Source organism: Cebus imitator, unplaced genomic scaffold (genome assembly GCF_001604975.1).
Source record: "Cebus imitator isolate Cc_AM_T3 unplaced genomic scaffold, Cebus_imitator-1.0 Scaffold283, whole genome shotgun sequence".
Lineage (NCBI taxonomy): Eukaryota > Metazoa > Chordata > Mammalia > Primates > Cebidae > Cebus > Cebus imitator.
This window is the reverse complement of record NW_016107598.1, coordinates 3,059,154-3,080,241: the sequence shown is the minus strand read 5'-3', so window position 1 is coordinate 3,080,241 and position 21,088 is coordinate 3,059,154. Positions and strand designations below refer to the sequence as shown.

Sequence of the window (21,088 nt, the reverse complement as noted above, 5' to 3'; positions counted from 1 at the left end):
CGTTCTATTGTATTGAAGAGTTGTGGCAATGAAATGAGTAAAGCATTTGGACAATCCCTGACACAAAGCAATGATCGATAAAGTATTAACAATAATTAAGTTTTTTTGGCTTTTTCCCTGAAGCAGATGATAAGAAAAAAATATTAATCAATATCTTTTTATGGAGTCAAAGAAAGTATTTAGGATATTCAAGAAGTATTGGAAAGACCCGCTCCCAATATATCAATGTGGATTCAAGGTCTCTCAAAGTAATCAAGTGGTTGGTGAAAAAGGAATAACAGACAAAGAAACAGTTTTTCTTAAAGCTGGGCCCAGGGGAGAAACCACATAATGCTGCTCCGTGGATGTCTAAAGTTCCCCTGAAAACCACAGTTTTTTATTAGACTCTTTCAGTAGGGGAGGGGGAGTGAGGCTACACAACAGTGTGGAAATGATCATACAAAAGAATACATTTGCAAATAGTGGTGCACAAAAATCACAACTTGATATTATAAAAGCAGGACAATGTAAAGATAACTTTTCTGTGTGTCAGCATAGAAATCATACACCTTAGCAAGAACAGAGGTTAAACATAAACTTATGATTATCAGCAAGAACACATTGGGCTCACAGCTGCAAGGGGAACAGGATCTGACACAGGACAACCAGCCTGACCACAAAGCTGCAGGAGAAGGGGGCCTCCATGCAGGCCTGGAGGAGCAGTGGGAGAAGAAAGACTTTTATATTCTTTTCTCAACTACAGAGGTTTTTCCTCATGACAGATGCCCCTAATGCATCTGTTTATAGGCTCTCCATAGGGGTGGCATTCCCTTTCCAGGGCCATAATCAGTATGCCTTTCCTGGGAAAGGAATCTAGGTAATAAGCCTCTCCATTACATGTCTGTTTATAGGCTCTCTGCAATGAGAAACTTATTACATACTGTCATCTCTCTCTGGCAGTCAAGCTAAGCAGTTTGTTCCTTACACAGGGTTTCTATTTTTACAAAAACAGCTCAGCAGAGCCAAAGTTACAAGTTACAACTTCAGCAGAGCCAAAGTTACAAGTTACAGCTCAGCTTTTCACATTATTCTTCATTTTCTCAAATATAATCGATACAGTAAGTAACAAGCATCAGAAAGCAAATAACTCATTTCAGGGAAAGCAAATTCTAAGAGAATTTACAGGTTAAAAATCAACAACAATTTCTTCTTATTTCAGATAGGTAGGGTTTTGCCAATTCTTCCAGAAGCTTGGGGTTGCTCAGTCACCACCAAGGGGTCCACAAGGTTTCCAGCAAGGAAGAATGAAGATACAACTATATCTTCATATTTTGTTAAATGAGAGTTTTCAACTTCAACTTCAAATTCATTATTGTACAGATTGATAAACTTGAAAATTTAAAAACATTGCCACTTGTCAGCATCGTAATTCAAAACCTAAAGACAAAAAGTAACCACATAATAGAAAATATATTGGTTATATGAAAAATTATAAGAATCTCAAACCAGTTATACATATATAGTAGAGGTGGGCTATCACTATGTAGCTCAGGCTAGTTTTAAACTCCTGGGTTTAAGTGAATCTCCCACCTAGACTTCCCAAAGTGCTGGGATTACAAGTGTAAGCCACTGCTTCTGGCCTGTTTTTAATATTTTAAGACAGGTAACATTACCATTACTAGGTGACTTTTCTTTTTTAATGTTTCATAAAATTCACTGAAGTCATCTAGGCTTTGGGAATTCTTTTCCAAGAGAATTTTATTATATGTGTAATGGTTATAGGACTATTCAGGTTATCTATTTCATCTTATAAGAATTAGGTAGTATACGGTTTTTGAGGAATTGGTCCATTCTTTCTAAATTGTCAAACTTACTACCATGAATTTTTTTTAAAGGCATTTATTCAACGTCACAATCAGACTATTACATTTAGCAATAAACAGCATGGGTGCAAAAAAAAAAAGAAAAAAATCTATATTACAACCCTATGTTGGAATGCTTTACACTTTCCACAGAATAGAAACTAAAATAACCTGTCATACAATTAGTCACAAATGCAGTCCTCGAGTTTTTTGCCCACACATATTAGTATTTGTCTAAATCATGTCTTCTTTGTAGCAGCTAGGCCCTGCCACCACTGTGCTTGGCTGAGTTCACAAATCTGTTGTAACCTGTAGCTTCCCTGTCACTTCTCTGGCTCTCCTCTCCTGCTAAGCTTTGTTTCCTAATTAAAATCTTCTGCCACTGCCATAGCTACTGCTGCTACTGGAACCACCATAGCCACCTTGTTTTCGTGGTTTGGCAAAGTATTGGCTGCCACCACCATGGGGGCTAACCAGGGCCACCTCCTCTATAACCACCATCATTACCAAATCCATTATAGCCATCCCCACTGCCACCATATCCACCACCACCACAGCTGCCACCAAAGCCACCACCACCACTAAAGTTTTCTCTACGACCAAAGTTGTCATTCCCACATAAACCACCTCCACGACCACCACCAAATTTTCCAGAACCACTTCAACCTCTTTGGCTGGATGAAGCACTCGCCATCTCTTGCTTTGAAAGGGCTTTCCTAACTCACAGTTTTGGTCATTCACAGTATGGTATTTCTGAATGACAATCTTATCCTGGGAGTCACGGTCATCAAAGGTTACAAAGGCAAAGCCCCTTTTCTTGCCACTGCCTCTGTCAGTCATGATTTCTATCACTTCAATTTTTCCATACTGTTCAAAATAATCTCTTAGGTGATGTTTTTCAGTGTCTTCTTTAATGCCACCAACAAATATTTTTTTCACAGTTAAGTAGGCACCTGGTCTTAGACTTTTCTTATTATCCTTTCACTGGTTGTAGAATCTGTGGTTCTATTTCTTATTTATTGCAGACTTTAGTGATTTGTGTTCTTTGTCTTTCCATCTTAGTCAGTCTTTGTAGAAGTTTATTAATGTTATTAATCTTTTTTTTTGAGAACTAGCTTTTGCTTTCATTGATTTTCTCCATTGTTTTCCTTTATCGAGTTTATTTCTGTTTTTATTTTTAACTTTATTCTGCTTACTTTAAGCTTATTTCATTTTGGTGAACTGAGAAGAAAATTTTTAAATATTGGGCCAAAATCCTGAAAGAATTCCAGCGAGTTAAATCTTACTATTCCAATGAAGATATTTTTTGATTTCTCAGAAGTTTCCTGAGAAGTGGAGCAGAACTTTTCAGAATCACTGGCTTATGAAGATAAAAGTTAAACTCTAGACGCCAGCAAAGGGAGAAGGAGGAGGTCTTTTATGACGCTGTACTTTTTATTGAAGCCTGAAGACATCAGACCTAAAAATAAGTGAAAATTCCTTTTTTCTTTTCTTTTTCTTTCCCTTTGTTCCCTTGAAAATGGTAGCATGACAAGGGGCTAAGGAGTTTCGGGGCCTAGCAGACAGAAGCATGCCTGGAGAATGTGAAAGTGGCAGTGAGACCAGAGGTCTGATAGGGAGCAGGGTGCAGAAGGTGATCAGTTATATACAAAAGGGGAATTACCTGACTGAGGCAGGTTTCTCCACTCTAAAGTTACTCTTCCTCTCATACAGCACCCTTCCTCCTTTATAAGAAAGTCCCTATATAAATCTCACACTTAAGGAATTGCACGGGAAACTGTACACAAATAGGTGAAATTCTTCTGTATGGGATATTTATTTACTGCATTTAATTATTTAACTAATCATTTATTTATATCAACATATACTCTTGTATATTTATTTTATGCTGTGGGAACGTCCCATACTATAAAGTTTTTATTAAAGTGTTTATTATATTAAAGTATAATAAAGTAGAAAAAAATAGTAGAAGAAAATAATATAGTTACGTCCCCAATTTGTAAATCTTTCTTTCTTCCAGTCTTCAAAGTTTATGTAACATATATATATAATTATATATAATATATAATTATATATTAATATTAATTATATTAATTATATAATTATATAATTATATAATATATTATTATATTATATAATTATATATATATTATATGATTATAGATATATAAAATACTTATGTCATACTAAATGGAAAAATCAATCACAAAAATAATTTAAAATGCTTGTTTATTTTTAATACAGCTCTAACAAGATGAATCATCTGTGTTACAACATTATTCTTATAGGTTATAGTTGTGCATAATATTTATAAAAAGTAGAAAAGAAGAGGAAGCAAAAGAAAAAGAAATAAAACAAAATTTAAGAGATGATAGTAGGAAAAAAATTTTCTTATTTTTTGTATATACGTACAGCTCAATAATCATGTAACCTGGGCCAGGCATGATGGATCATGCCTGTAATCCCAATATTTTGGGTGGCTTATGTGGGAGGATCACTTGAGCTCAAGGGTTTGAGACCAGCCTGGGCAATATAACAAGCCCCTATCTATACAAAAATAACAATAAATAAAAATTAGTTGAGCATGGGACTGTGGGCCTGATGCTGCAGCTACTTGGGAGGCTTGAGCCCGGGAATTCAAGACCAGCCTGAACAAAATAGTAAGACCTCATTTCTAGAAAAAAACTTAAAAAAAATAGATAAGCATGCATATACATGCCTGTAGTTCTACCTACTTGGGAGGCTGAGGTGGGAGGATCATTTGAGTCAAGGAGATCCAGGCTGCAATGATCCGTGATTGTGCCACTGTACTCTAGCCTGGGCAACAGCATGAGACTCTGTCTCAAAAAAAAAAAAAAAAAAAAATCCTTAAACAAAAATTTAAGAAGAAAATGTCAACCTAACTCTTGATTATGTATTTTATAGCAATCCAAAATAAGAAAAAGTGAAGAATAATAAAATGAAATACTTAATCAGATATATTAAGAAAGGCCTTCTTAGATCTCAGTTCGAAATTTCAGTGTAGATTCCTTCATTTGCTGATCATAATTTTTATCAAATTTTTCATTCAAGGCTACCGTAAAGTGATTTTTCCAGTCCCCTATAATTCCTGTAACAAAAAAGAAAGTACAATAAATATTAGGTCTTCACAAAGGAATCATTAGTTTTGCTAATCTCATCAGTTTCATTAACACCTAATCAAATATTATACTTGTAATTCTCAATTTTAGGAATCAAATGTACACCATTATTAATATACTTATTTGATCTTACAAAGATGGATTTGTCTTAATTGGTTTAAAAATAGCAAATTTAATTCTCTGATTCTTTCTTCTTATGCCACTTACTTTATCATTCTTCTCAAGTGTCACCTCAATTGTTGGGGCTCCCAGGATAAGGTCCATATTTTACCCACTCTTAAGGTGTTAAATATCATCTTAATGCTGATAGCACTCAAATCCAGACTTATGCTTTATATACAACTGCCTACATGACTTAGCCACCTGGAAGTTGTCCAAGTTTTCCAAATTAAATTAGTTCAAAAATAAATTCATCTTATGCCTTATCATATTGTAGTTTCTCCAATTACTTTTTAATGACCTGTGTAGCGGCAACAACAGGTATCCAAACATAATCTTGGATGTTATTCCCTTAACCATAACATCTAATTTATTATTTATATTCAGGCTATCTTTGTATCTACTGCCTCTTAACCACTTTTCCTGCTACTGCCAGCTTTAGAATGTTCCCCATCTGGGTAATTACGGTAGCCCAGAAAGGTTCACCTGTTTTGCTTTCCATCACACTTCCAACACTCACCTTGCAGAAGGGAGCCACCTTCTTTTTTAGACTAGTCAAGAGTTCACTTGCCCTGTAGCTCAAGGAGCTCTAAACTTTCTCACTGAAATAACCCAAAACCAGAAGAAAATGTGTATCCTAAAACATCAGATAGGGTCTGAGAGCATAGCAGCAAGCCACTGTTTGCAAGTATGACAACTGTTTTAAGTCCTCTGTAATATTTATATGTAGAATTTTGAAAAAGGAAATAATCAAAAGAATACATAATTAAAATATAATTTGAGAATTGATTCCCTTTCCAGTGCCAGGTTTGCTATTTCTGTTATTTTAGAATTTTCCTGACTCTCTCACTGACGATATGGTTCAAAGAGTAAGATTTGTTTCTATTCTGTTGGTTTTTGCTTCCTCACAGTAAACATCTAAGTGTCTTACATGCCTTTAAATTTGTTAACTGGCTGTGTCTCACCGGGCTGTGCCTCCTTCCAAACAGATTTTTTTTCTCCTTATATGTTGATATTTTTGCTAAACAGAGCTATATTTAAATTTCTATTTTTTGCCACTTACTCTTGAAAGGTGTTTGCCACTTGCTAAAAAAAAATGTTGACAAACTATTCTAATCTTATTTCTTCAAATCAAAAAGAGAAAGAAATAAAATCTTTCTGTGGAATTTCTGGTTAGAACTTAAAGGAACTATACAATATATGTTTTAGCACTGAGGCACACAGTCTTGGTAAATGACAGCTAATAGGGTATGGTATTATTTCCGGCACTGAGATTGAGGTGTCTGCTGGTTATTTTTAATACAATATGATGCACATACTAAATAATCAATAGGTAATTGCAGTATAGTAGAAGTGTAACTTAAAGAGGGTATTCAAATGTAAGAGACTGCTGAAGGAAACTTAAGCTGGGTCCAAAGGCATTAAAATACCTCACTAGATTTTTGCCTATAACTGTATCACCTTGTGCCTTCCTCTAGCATCCAGGCAAACTGCATGACTTTCTCACCCTTTCTCATGAAGGGCGACACTTTCTGGTTCATTATTTCATCTGGAAGAGTTGTGTAATTTGTGGATGGATTGTTCTTCATCTCCTGGAATGAAGTATGATGTATAATCTTGTCCACAAGCTCCTCTGATGGCTTCCTCTCCAGGAAATGTATCAATTTTATCACCTCTTTTCTGATATCCTAGGGAGAGAAAATGTTCTGAGAAGTAAATTGCTAAAATTGCTAAAGCAGAATAAATTGATATCAAAATGAAAGAGAGAAAATAACCCTTTCTCTGTTCTCCTACTGATATTAGAATTAGATTTATAATGAAGAAAAAAAACACAGTCTTTGGGGAATTTTATAAAAGCCATTTTAAAACTGAAAAAAATAAAAAAAAACTCTGCTAATTTCAAATTATCTGCTCTACCTTATAGTTTTCAAAGTTAGGTATGTATCCCTAGACAACATATAATTTGGTTTTACCTAACTGATGTATGTTTTTGAAGTGTATTCCCTTTCATTACAATATAATATATAATTGTAATACAATAAAATAGATTATATGTTGATTCTTAGGTATATGTATATCTGGGTTGTTTTCGATTTTTGTGGTTATGAAGAATGCTACTATGAAAATTGTTGTATATAAAACCTAATGTACATAAGCCAGAGTTTTTCTAGAGTGTATATTTAAGAGTAAAATTTCAGGGTCTTAAACTTCAGGTATGTTTGCTTTTGCTAGATAATGACAAGTTGTTTCTGTTTATGGTGCTATCAACAGTGGGTTACTTTTCACTGATTCACATCCTAATATTTCTTACTGTCAGATTTTTGAACTGTTATCAATGTAGTGGGTGTAAAATGGGTGTCGCATAGTGATTTTTATTTTGAATTACACTAACAAAGAAAAATTCTATTATGAGAAAATTTTAAGTCCATAAAAAATGTGTGTATTGATATCTCAGCATTCTCTTTATATTCGTCTTCTGGAAGTTTAAGTTGATGTATGTGAGACCTTATCACTGTATCTTATATACCAATCACTTTCTTAATTTTTAAATGCTAATACTTAGTAAGAACCATTACTTGTCATCATATAGTCTATTTATCTCACTGTTCTACCTTCTACGGAATTTCCTTAGCTCCATCTTTTACTTCAATAATTCTCTAGGTAGCCATGTCTAATCTATTATTAAACTCATATCTTAATTTTCCATATTTATTTTTTAAATATTTTGAGAAATTCTATTTGGCTATTTTTTCAAATCCACTCTGTCTATTTTAACAGCTTTTGTTTCTTTGTAATTTTTAAAATGTCATCCTTTATTTATTTAAACATATTAAACATGGCTATTTTATAGTACCTATCTAACAATTGCAACATCTTTACATTTGAATACCTGTTAATTACTTGCCCATGTTGATTCCTCATGTGTGAATGTGTGGTGTCTGTGTGTGGGTGTTGTTATTGCTTAACGAACTCAAGTTCTTTCAAGTTTTGCCTTTGAAATTTTTGAGGCTTGTGGTTTAAAATGTATTCACTTTTGGAATATTTTTATTTGCTAGCTTCAAATCTATGTTAAAGTATCTGGATTATTTTGGTCCTTTTCTTTTAAAAATTTAGATGGCTATCAACATTTATTTAAAGGAAGATTTTTGTACCCCAAATATTTTCAAATGCTAACATCTTAGAAATTGCCAAGTTGCTTATACATTTCCAGTTCCTCACCTCTTTCAGGTCTTCATAAAAAAGAAATAGTACACGTGGACTCTTTCCCTTTTCCCACCAAGATTTTACATGTTTATACCAGGAACCATAAGGAACTAAAATTAAAGAGAAAAACAATGTAAAAGTGGTATCATCTCTATAACTGCTTGAAAACTAATGTCCAAGAAAAAAAGCAACAAATAAATATAAATAGGTGATCACAAAATAAAAAATAGATAAGCTGTGTATCTTAAGCAAAGTTCTCTGCAGCAAGAGAGGCAAAGTATGTTAAATAATCTATGTATGCAAAAATAATGTGAATTTTATCATGGACATAGTTTATGACAGAACAGAGTAGTGAAAGTTCTGTCAACAATGTGATTTAAAACTTATGAGAAAATTGTTGAAACTGATGTGTAGGTATGTGTGTGTATGTGTAAAATCAAGTTGTTAGTGAAGGGAGTTAACTTAGTGAAACAATCAGTGGTCTGAGAGAAAAGTATAGTTCTGGTCTCCAATTTATCATTTACAAACTAGACTGGCAACTGAAAATAGTAACCATGTATTTATTACACTATTAGTTTACATGTTAAGGCGTGTTCTCCTAGGCACTCTTATATCATTCTCACCCCAGGAAATTAGATTTTAGAAATGATGTGATATAACCAAATGCTATCTCTTACTTTTTCTCTTCCCTCACTCATACTAAAAATGTTTCACAAAATATAAAGCTGACAAAATAATATAATGTTGTATGAGTCAAAACATTCTGCTTTGCCTTAAATCATTGTGTACCTCCTCTGTTCTTGGACTCCATTAGGGAATTTTTTGTTTAAAGAAAAAGTTCTACAATGAAATTTGTAGTGATCTCATTTATCCCTTTGTAGTGATGCAAAATTATGTTTCTCTGCCATACAGTGAAGGTCTTGACAATCTTAAGAAATATATTTTATTCATTATGCTTTAGTAAAAATTTTCCCAAAATGTAGCAGCAAATACAAAGCACACATATACCCTACTTTATGGAGTCAATATTATCATCTGTGGCTATAAAAACACATTATTATTTTTCTTTATAATGGTTACTACATAATCAGAATGACTTTTTTTTTTCTATTTTCTTTGCTGCCCCAGAAAACTATCACCAATATGAAAGAATGGCCTTCTTTAGTGAATACTAGACAAGCACATATATACCTTACTTTACTGAGTCAATATTATCATCTGTGGATATAAAAACACATTATTATTTTTCTTTATAATGGTTACTACATGATCAGAATGGCCTTCTTTAGTGAATACTAAACTATCCTGCACCCTTTCTTCCTCAAATCTAAACACTTTAGTCACAGTGTTTAATAAAAAGAAAAAATTTCCCAGAATATCTGCTCAAGTAATTCTTGACAAACTTGAGAAATCTGGCTAAAATATTCAGATTGCACACTGCATTGAATGAGGAAGAGTTTTTGTAAATAGTCAAACTTCTTTGTGAATTCCAGATTCATATAGAACCTGACAATTTTATTGGAAACAAATGAACATTCTCTCTTCTCTAATCTTTCCCTGACCCCTTGTTCAATAGAGCTGTAATAACTTGATGTAAAATACTTTTTTTCTACTAAAAATAGACAAGACAGAAAATCAGACAGTGAGTCTCAATCGTGGAGAGTAAAATTGCTAACCCCTGCCCCAAAACATACTTCCATACATTTATTTTTATGTGTTGAACCAGAGTGCTCAGATTCTGCAATTTGCCATCTACATCTGGACACCTTATGCTTGCTCTAAATCTCAAGGCGCCTTTAGAATTTCTGTGTTTTAAGTATGAATCATGGAAGAAAACATACCAGAACAAACAAAAACTTTTACCCAGAGATGGCATTTGTCTTGTAGCATCTTGAAAAAAAAATTCAGAGTAAAGAAGCTGTTCATACCCTGTCCTTGCATGAATTTCTCCACAAACTCTGGAAAGGATCCAGGATTTGGATGACCAGCCACCATTAGAAAAAAATAATAAAAGGAAACAGCCACATCCTTTGCATTCCGGCAAAGGTAGATCATCTGAGAGGATGAAATTGTATATTAAACCACTTAATATTTTTTCAAACACACTCATCAAGATTTTTAACAAAAAGATTTATATTTTCAACTATAAACATAGTACACATTCATTTTACAAAATGTATAAAGCACATAAAATTATGTATGAAGACATCTTCAGTAACCTGAGGTGACAGTGGTTTTAGTAGTGTTGTGTTCTGTTTGTTCTCAAGTTTTGTCTTTATGCCATTTTCACAAATAATACCTCATTTGAGTGTAGTAAAATTCATCAATATTAATTAAGCCAGTTAGATTATTTGTTATTCCCAATTTATAAGTGAAGAGACTGAGCTGAAGTTTAATAACAATACAGCATTGAGACTAAATCAATGAGAATAAAGCATTTGGTTTATCAGTCAATCAACTATACAGTGCTCTGGTCTTTATACGACCACCACTCTGCATAATTAAAAAAATAGTTCTGAGGTCTCTTCACTTTCAATATTGCAGGAAAAAAATGTTTATGAAGTTTTATTTATATGCACACTGAATTCAGTGAAAATATAATCTCTGCCAACACCTTGTTAGTTTCCATTTTACATGCAGAATAAATACCAACAAATTAGTTATCAGAAAGAAATGGTTTTAGTTTCCAGTTTTGGCACTAAGAATACAAAGTACCAGCAATTTTGGACCTAAATATTTTCTTTACTGAACAAATGATTTGGGTCACATTACCTGTGGTCTACTCTAGGTCTGATACTGAATGCTGCATGAAAAGATCTGCAAAAGTAAAATCCAGTAACCATGTGGTCTCCTACTTAGGCCCTCAGGCACCTAAATAATGTCATGAAAGACTACTGTTGAGTCTCCACTGTTTATGGAATGTGATTAAACCTACTAAATTGTCTTACTGAAGATATCTTCTAACAGTTTTATAGAAATCTAGCTTATTCTTAAATGTATGGCTCTCATTTTTATGGCCCTCTTTTAAAAGCCTCTAAATACTAGAGAATAAAAGTGAAATTTTTTCATATAAAATTCATCATTAGTGAATTTGAACTTTTCCAATCTTAATTATAACTCTTCCTAGTTCTTTTCATTTATTGGCTGAATGGAACCCTTTGCCAATATATGCATTAATTTACTTCAGAATTTTCGTCCCTTCTTCTTTGTTCTATTCTCTTATTCTTGAATGTTTTCTGTTTCTCAAAATGAGATTTATATTTTATAGCTTCCTTCCACTTCCTCCATGAGGCTTTTTATTTTCCCAGATAGAAAGAAGTGATCTCTCTTTCCCTAACATCCTATTAGTTTATAGTATTTCTTTTGGCAGATCTTATTCAATACCCCAAACTTTTTACTGTACATACTCATTTTTCTGTCCTCAAGGGAAATCTAGCTCTTTTCTGAAGATAAGACTTGCACTACATCCCTCTTGAGTCAAAGTTACTAGCTTGCCAATGATTCACTTGTGATTATAATCTATCTTAAAAATTCTGCACTTTAAAGTCCCCTATTCCTATGATACTTTCTATACCTCTTCAATATGATGCCATTTCTAAGCTTGCAGACATTCCCTTGCTTTAACTGAAAATTTGAACACCTGTCTCATGGTTTCATGCTCCATTGAAATTCTTTTCTCATCTGTGTAATTTTAGTGTCTGTATGTGTGATCTACTTGATTATCTATGTTCATATAACCACTGATCATTACTTCAGACAACCACTTTTGTAACCAAATACCGAATCATGCCTTCACTATGAAGGTTTCACTTTTGAAGCATTATCCTGAGCCATAATCTTTTCTTTCAAGAAATCCTGCTTCTTCCTTCTTCCCCATCAGTTATTTCACATACCTCTCCTATAATCACGCCAAGGGCTCAAATCCGCTGGCCTCAGTTATTGATATTATCTACTAATCTGTTACTTTTTGTCACTTTCTTCTCTTTGTCAGTTAAGGTCTCTGCTCCATCACCCCAAATATCCTTTATCTACTTGGAAAAGGATATTTACAAATATCCTCCATCTATTTGTTTTTTTGTTGTTGTTGTTCCTCTGTAAATCACTCTGGAAATACTCCAAACATGAATCCCTCTATCTCCTACTCTTTGATAACCTCTGAAAAATAGGCAGCTTTGTGAAGACTTGGACTATTATAAATGTATGGTACCTGTTTCTATTTGAGAAGTAAGGAGTTAACAGCAAGCCCACCACCTATCCTCCAAAGGGAAAAAGTGTCTTGGTCAAATCTCTTAATAAATAATAATGCCATATCTCCTGGAAAGTACATAACTGGTGTTTACTAATGAGACAGCCCCTACATGTGGAATAACTTCAGCAGGATGTATATGGTCTATCTAGGATTGCTAATGATAAAAACAAACTAACATGGAAATCTTTGAAATTTTTGTCTGTAGATCTCTAGGAAATGTCAAATATGCCATGTATCAGATTACAAAATGACCATATTTTATGACTGGGATATATCCCCTTTTTTGTTAGTGATATTTGCAAATAGTGCTATAAGATCTTGAAGAACAGCCCTGATGGTAGAGAGGTCTTGAAGAACAGAATTGGTGGTCTCAGACTTCATGTTTCCCCTGTATTTTGAGGTTATGTATAACACTATTTTTAAAGAGCAAAACTAATAGTATAGGTTATAAGCTTAGTATGTCTATAACTCCTCATTACCATTAAAATGAAAGAGTCCAAACGTCTTAACTTGACTTTCAATATTTTTTATAATCAATTTCTAGCTAATCTCCTTTTACCTTTTAGCCAATATGTATACTTAATCTTCTCGCCAAACTGAAAAGATTTCAGATGCTCCCTCAGATTATCTCTGAATTTGCATCCTCCTATACATCATTCAAATATCAGCTGAAATGTTGCTCCTGGATGCCTTCACTACCCCTAGAGTCTGAGTTAAATTTCTCTCTTACTTAACCTATGATACTTCTTTCACAGTCCACTTGTCCTTTTACTCCAGTGGACTATGTCCATGAAGACAAGGATTGCATGTGTCTTATTGTTAAGTCCCTAACACATAATAGGTCCTCAATACATAGTTATTATACAATGCTTATCTGATCTATCCTTTTCTGGTTCATTTGCATGCCTAACAACACCAAGCACAGTATTTTTCAAAGGGAGGAAATTCAATTACAATTAGTAATAACAACAAATACAAAAGTAGCTACCATATAGTTTACAACATTCTAGGAACTATGTAAGGCACTTTATAAGCATTATCATTTAATCCTTATAACAACTCTATGAAAAGATGTTATCTTTCTTCTACAGATGTAAAAACTTAGTCTTAGGGAGTTTAACAGGACTTTTTAGAACCACATCTGGCAAAAGACAGAGTTGTATTCTATATTTGTTGTATTCCACACTTGTTAAACATCTATAGAATCAATGAAAAAACAAATAAACAAGTATGTATAACTGATGAGATCATTCTATCATTTCTTGGAGTTGGATGAAGTTTTGAGAACACTTGACTCCAGTTACCTTACAATTTTTTTCCCAAAATGAGACTGGAAGAAGTTCAGGTGGCAAATGAGTCTTCACAATTCTAGGAGAATTCATCTCTTCTAATTGTTTTACTCCTGATTTTTACAAAAGTAAAGGTTAGGCAACGTCAAAAATTATAACTATTTATGCAGATTTATATAGATATTTATATTGTAATTAGATTTTTTGTAACATGAAGGATAAATTATTGAGGGAATGGATACCCCATTTTCCATGGTGTAATTATTATGCATTGCATGCTTATATCAAAACATCTCAGGTACCCCAAGCCCATATTTACATCTAATATATTTTCACAAAAATTAAAAATTTAAAAAAAAATCTATATTGTGTCCATAATAACACTATGAAAAAAGAAACACAGATAGAGAAAACTACAGAGAAAAATATAAAATAAAATAAAATTTCATCACTTGGGAGCAATCATTAATATTTTGCCAATCAATCTTCTGTGCAAATCTACTTATATCCTCAAATTTACAGCCATCACAATACCATGCACACAGATAAACATTTTTGATTGCTTCTAATTGTTTTTTTCTCTCAGTATATTATATTTACACTGCAATATCCAGAAACATCCAAAAATTTTTAGCAATTTTATGCTGTTATTATACAATATTTATTCTTTTGTTGATTTGCATTTAGGTTGTTTCTAATTTTCCACAATATTAAAAGAATCTGAGGTAAATATATTTTTGCATATATCATTGAAAAAATTTATTAGTATTTTCTCAATATTTAAAATATCACATTCAGCCCACAGAGAAATAAATGTTTACATATTGTTAAACTCTGCTGAAGGCATACAAGAATTGTCTTTATTCACTCTATTGCAGACACATGCTATCCATATGCTATAATACAAAGCCTGCCAAAATTTAAATTTAAATTTATATGCTTTCTTACGTAATAGACCTTATACTAATTGTCATTATTGCTTATAATCTCATTGCCTGTACCATCTACATACACACCTTAGAATATATGCAAATAGTTTCTAAAATAAACCTGAACATTACCATTCATGACGCTTTCATTTCTGCATTCCAGGAAAGGTATTCGATTAAAAATTACATCTTCTTTGCACTTTTCCACATCACCTTCTTTATAGATCATATACACGATTTCACAAACCCAGGTTGTGCCTGTAAAAATTAAATAAACCTGAGTCTCCTGCTGACCATGCAGAGTTGATGACAGGAGTGCTGAATTTATGGATGGATAAAGTAGAAAGGTACCAATGCAATACTATTTAAAGGGTGTCTGAATAGCCAGACTCAAGAAATATTTTCTATAATATTTTATGTTTAGGACACAAAAATAACTTCAAGAGATAAAGATAAAAATTAAGTAAGGCACACCTGAGACCTGTGTCCAAATTTGTTCATGATGAATTGTGACATTGTATAAGCTGATAACAGTTTTGGACTTTAATTTTTATATCTAAAAATTAAGAAGGCTTTAATAATAGGTGATGCATACAAACATGCCTTCAATGAAAAATTTTACTCACGGCATATTAAGTCTCAGATTGGGTCCTAGGTCAGAAAACTTAGCAAAAGATAAATCTGGTTCCTGTCCTATGGGAGCTAAAAGCCCTTTGAAAAGTCACTGACATTGTTCAGTAGTGCCAATACTTTCTGTTTTTATTAAGATGCTGTTGTATAAGATGGCACAGGGATTTAAATAACTTCTAAGGAGGAATATATAAGTCAGTGTGCTGCTGCCATGACATTTTGAAAAGAAATGCCTTTGAGAGGATGTGATCATTGAGCTTAGCCTTAATAATTACTGGCATGAATTCACCAGTTGTGGGAGGTAAGAGACAATTCTACCAGACAGAAGTCCAGTCTCTTTTTAATCTAAAGTTGGTACTTAAGAATGGGATAGTGGTTAGGAAAATAATTGGAAATAGACTATAAGACCTAAATCAAAGAGTCTATCTGAAAAGAGGAGTTGGGTCTCAGGCAAGCAGATATAGCAAGCCTTGTAGTTCATACTAAAGAGTCCAAGTTGTTTCTATAAAAATCATTGAAAAATATTGACATATGTTAAGCAGAAGAGCAAGATTATCAGGATTGTGTTTTAGAAGATTTTTTCTAGGGCTAGAATAAACACAGTAGTGGAGTGAGGGATCCATAGGAAGGGAGATAAGAGACCTGTTAAGAGGCTGTAAGACATATCTATCAGACTAAATGGCAAAAACATTTTGATTGATTATAAATGGCAGATGAAGAAGCAAGAAGGATTGAACTTAGGATAGCTCACAGGTTTCCTCTTCAGATGACTGGTATTGTGCTGCCATTGATTCCAGTAGGGGAGAAAATAAAGAAGCAGATTTAGAGTCAAGGTAGCGAAGGGCATATTTAGTATTTCACTTTATTTCTAAGTAGTAAGTGGAACAACCAGATAGAGAAATATTAATTTAGACTAGCCTAATTTCTAAAAGTCTATAGTTGTAAAGCTCCAAAACTATGCTTATGGATAGACTAAATAGCTGGTGAGCTGAAAGAGAGTTTTAAAATATCTGTAAATTTGGTGGTCATACTCTGCATATACAACAACATTAATGGCATAAGGTAAACAGTTGGTAGTTTTAAATTTTCATTATGGGATGAATACAGGTTCATTACTATACATTACGTTGGTTTTGGTTTCTAACTGTGCTCAACAACATCTATTTGTCAATGTGCTATTCAAGTTATAGCTACAAATTGTGGTCAGGGAATAGAGTGACCTTTTCTATGTCTATATCAAAACTACTTCATATAGAGAATGAGTGTGTATGATGTGAACATCTTAACATTTACGGTGAGTTTATTATTATTTTTAGGTGACAAAGAGTAACAAATAGATTTACCAGATTTAGGATAGGTGGCAATGACAACATCATCTGGTCTTGCCTGGAATGCTTCCACATTATCCCAATATTTGGCAAAATCTTTATACATTAGAATCCCATGGACTTCTTCAAACTTTTCATAATAGTCAAATTCAGAATTCATGGCGGTACACTGAAAAAAAAGTGCTTTATATTTTGTATGTATTTAACAATATTTCCCCATTAACCACTATATATATAATGAGACCCTCCTACATATGTAGCACTTCTTAGTTGTTGCACATATAGGGCAAAAACAATAAAGTTACACATGAAATAGTTTTGGTGCTTTAAGAATTTTTTTTAATTGTAGTTTGGGCTCTGATGTACATGTGCACATCCAGCATCCTGCAGGATTGCTGCATAGGTAGATACATGCCATGGTAGTTTGCTGTCTCCATCCCCTTACCCCATCGCCTACATCAGGCATTTCTCTAAGTGTTATCCCTCCCCATCCTCCCTGCCCTCCACCCTCCCACCTAGCCCAGTGAGTGTTGTTCTCTTCCCCGTTCTCATTGTTCATCACGCGTCTATGAGTGAAAACATGTGGTGTTTGGTTTTCTGTTCTTGTGTCAGTTTGCTGAGAATGATGGTTTCTAGATTCACTTTTTTAACTGTATTAGAAAGATGTCTGACACATAAAAGAATAGGAAAGCTCAAGTGATTATGAAGTAAAATGCTTAAAGCTAAATAAAAATGTGGATATACTTGATATTTCTATGATAAATGAAAACCACAGAGCCTCCAATTACTTTAAAAATTGCTGGGGCATATAAAAAGACAAAGAAGTCCAGAAGTACAAAATTTTAGTAAATTATCCAATTATGTATACATTAAATAACAATAAAGGTTTGATTATTTATTATTATTATTATTTTGATTATTATTGCCAGATATCTAAGTCAGAGATTTTTAAGTTCTTGGAATATGTATCATTTTATGAAAATAATCCAAATGCTTGATGAATATATTTAAAAGAAAAGAAGATGAAATTAATGACACTGTCATGGAATCTTAAGAGTATAAAGAATTCCTTTGTCACCTTTAAAATTGCTTTTTTCCCCATTTGATCAATAAGGTATTGGTCACTCCCATTATAAGTTTAAGCAAGATGGTTATCATTTCCTAATTCATCTCCTGATCCCATGATAATCTACTTCATGTTCAGGTTTAGTAACAGAATTTTTAATTAAGCAAGCTTTCTTTCATCAGCTTTCAAATTCCTTTGGTATTGTTTTCCAACTGCCAAACTTAACTTATTTTGAATTTATGGCATAGCTTCTCAACACATTTTGTCCTTCCTGACATTACCCTTTCTAGGTTTTCCTCCTGTTCACATTTGCCCAAAGAGCTGCCTGATAAATTCTTCTACACACATAATTACCCTAGCCCTTAGGGTAATCTCAATCTTTTTAAAATCTTGCTCTAGGTCATATCAAATATGTCATCAAAATTATATGATTTCTATTTCCAAAATACAAATTAGTCTTATCAATAAATTTCTTTTTCCCTAAGCTTTCTCCTTAGTCTCAGAAAATAGATCTTTCACTGTAAGAAATGTGTATAAAAGGCACCACCACTTGTCCTGCCTGTTGATTTGTTTATTCATGTGTATTACTTTCTTGGTTTTCAGCCAAGTTTGTAAGAATTGGCATAGTCATCCGGGAGTGGTAGATGTATCATTAAGCAGTTGGCTGACTCCCAGATACCCCTTCATAGTCAATTTTGGTCTGAGAGGCAAAGTAGGTGGCATGTAATAAAATATCTTTTCTCACTTTATTCCTTTTGCTAAATTGTCTCATATTGCAATGTATGGATTTGCTTTCTATGTGCCCCCCTTTTTCTCAAAAGATATATTTCAGTTAGAAATTGTCAGTTTCATATCATAAGTACATAGGTCAGTTGTTCAGAAAGACACATCAATAAAAAATTGTTAAATATTAAACTCCTAACTCTACGTACATAAAAAAATTAAACTCAGAGTTTATCTTTCCTCTCTCCTTCTTTTTCTTCCTCCCTTTCTGTGTCCTCCCCTCCTGCATCTTCCAACCTGTCTTTTATCTAGCAAATACTCCTTACGTGAATGTCTACCTGTTCCTAGGCCCTGTGGTCAGTGCTGCAATACGGTGGATATAGAAACATAAGGTTCTCACAGTCCTCACCCTCAATCTTTATTCTACCTGCTTCTACCCTGCTTGCTTTATTTTCTCGTCAGTAAAATGGAAAACCTGTCCAGCATTCAGCACTTTTAAGGTAGCAATACTACTGTAGTTTTACATTAAAGCAATAGGCAACAGAACACTACATAAACAGACTATGTTTAACAACAAGTTATTTTAAAAGGTTTTAAATGTTTATATCATTAAATAACTAAAGTATCAACAAAGACTTTGGTCTTTCTATATTTTATTTTTAACAGCTTTGTGATACATAATTTGCATTCCATATTTTCTATATCTAAAATCTAAGTATTCATATTAATAACAAAAAGTACAACCTGTTTAGATGATCCTGTGAAAGAAATTTACCTAGTTGAGGCCTCTTCAAATACCAAGGGAGATCTTAAGCTGCAAAAAAAAGATGAGAACCACTTCTGCATTTGGAATGTTTCTGGTGAGTTTATATTCTGAATGCCAGAAAAGGAGGCGGAGATTAACTTGAGGGGCTTGGCTTTGTGAAGCCCATGATGCAATAATTAATGTAGATATTAATACATACCTGCATCTTCAGCAACCACACAGAATCATGTCCATTCATAGGGATGTAGAAATATTCTGCTGTTATTTTTTAAATTATTTGGCTCATATTCAAATTCCTACATGTATTTTTTTGACTCATATTCAAATTCCTAAGTCTGCCGTCAGGGGTTTGGGAAGAAGGAGAAAGAAAAGGAAAAGATGAGAAAGAAGAGTCCTGGAGCTAAACACAAAAGAGATTGGAAAGGGAGAATCCCTTATTCAATTACTGATAAATGATAACATGACTACAGCTAACTTTCAAAAGAATAAACTTACTGGAGTGAGGAGAAAGAAGTCAATGACAGGAAAGAAACAGGACAGTGAGCACCTTCAATCAGACCTTGCTCTGTTTACTAAGACCTGCCAAAGGAGCTGTTGTAGTACTTGGGTTGTGTTCTAACATGTCAACTGGAAATCACCTATTTAAAATCTTTGCCTTTAGCTCTTAAGCAGACATGAAAATTTTAAAAAGCAGATGACAGCTGAAGAAAGAATGTAAATATCACTCACCTTTCGATTATTATTTCAGAAACCTGACTTCTCTCTGTTCCCAATCACAAAATGGCATACCATGAATTTTTCAGGTAATGGTACCTACCAACGCTTGGAATTTAGACAAGAAATTAGAAAAATAAGTGGCCAGGAGTGTGTGGAATCCACAAGTACATTGCCTTTCTTCTTTTCATTTTTCTGCACTTACTCTGTTTTCACTTAAGAAAATTCTCCTTTGTTCCACCCCATCAACACCTCCAACCCTGTTACTTCTTATTTCTCTCTTAATTACAATTAGATTACATTTCCTTTGAGAGACTGTCTGACTTTTACAAGATTCTATGTTCCCTAAGTGACTTTTAAACTTGGCACTTTCTCCTAACTAGCATTTATTCTACTGTGTTGTAATCAATGATTACTTGTCCAGAGTACTTTTCAGATAATAAGTAGCTTGAAAAAAAGCTTTTACTCTGTAATTAGCATTTTTTCTGGCATATAGTAGGCTAGGCACTGAATATGTGTTTACTGAATAAAAGTGGCTGATTTATTCAAGAAATATAAGAAGTTAAGGGGACCATTGTTTTTACAGAAAGCAGTATCTAGCCTTATGCAAAATAAAAAGTGCTAGGTGGTTTCTGAAAAATGGGCTTTTCATAATAGAAAATCAAGGCAGAAAAACAGTAACCAGGTTTCCAAATTTAGATTTTGTTTTTACTTGATTTTATACAGTCGTATTATTTGAGTTAAATAAAATGTGTATTGAAAACACTTAATCATTAAATGCACAAATTTAATCATTCATACACCTACAATATACCCATAAAATTAAGTGTATATGTATATATATATATACATACACACACACACACACACAAATTTAACACATAAATTAAGTGTGTGTGCGTGTGTGTGTGTATATATGTATATATATATATATATATATATACACACATACACAAATTTAACACATAATAGAATTTTTAACCTTGTGACATGGCTTTACCTTAATTTTTTTAATGACAAGAATCTATGAAGTCTCCTTTATTGATTAGC

At 33.2% G+C, this 21,088-nt stretch overlaps 1 protein-coding gene and 1 pseudogene across 4 annotated transcripts; both read right to left on the bottom strand.

Annotated features, from left to right (window-relative positions):
• Positions 1 to 1,872: 1,872 nt before the first annotated feature.
• LOC119467383 lies at positions 1,873 to 3,295 on the bottom strand (annotated as a pseudogene). Its single transcript, XR_005195915.1, has 2 exons — positions 3,224 to 3,295; positions 1,873 to 2,819 (listed from the first exon to the last, which is right to left on the bottom strand). The product of XR_005195915.1 is annotated as a heterogeneous nuclear ribonucleoprotein A1-like (transcript).
• A 758-nt stretch (positions 3,296 to 4,053) lies between these two features.
• SULT1E1 (sulfotransferase family 1E member 1) lies at positions 4,054 to 20,414 on the bottom strand. Of its 3 annotated transcripts, none has more exons than XM_017501659.2 (10): positions 20,244 to 20,414; positions 20,054 to 20,146; positions 19,303 to 19,372; positions 16,785 to 16,938; positions 14,944 to 15,069; positions 13,898 to 13,995; positions 10,273 to 10,399; positions 8,360 to 8,454; positions 6,648 to 6,828; positions 4,054 to 4,950 (listed from the first exon to the last, which is right to left on the bottom strand). In XM_017501659.2, exons 4-10 carry the CDS (start codon positions 16,927 to 16,929, stop codon positions 4,838 to 4,840), a joined length of 885 nt encoding a protein of 294 aa, XP_017357148.1. In that variant the 5' UTR covers positions 16,930 to 16,938; positions 19,303 to 19,372; positions 20,054 to 20,146; positions 20,244 to 20,414; the 3' UTR covers positions 4,054 to 4,837. The 3 variants fall into 3 exon arrangements, with proteins under 3 accessions (XP_017357148.1, XP_037584837.1, XP_037584838.1); XM_037728909.1 differs by having other exon boundaries at positions 20,054 to 20,087; XM_037728910.1 differs by lacking the exons at positions 19,303 to 19,372; positions 20,054 to 20,146; positions 20,244 to 20,414 and adding an exon at positions 17,285 to 17,320.
• Between the last annotated feature and the right edge of the window lie 674 nt (positions 20,415 to 21,088).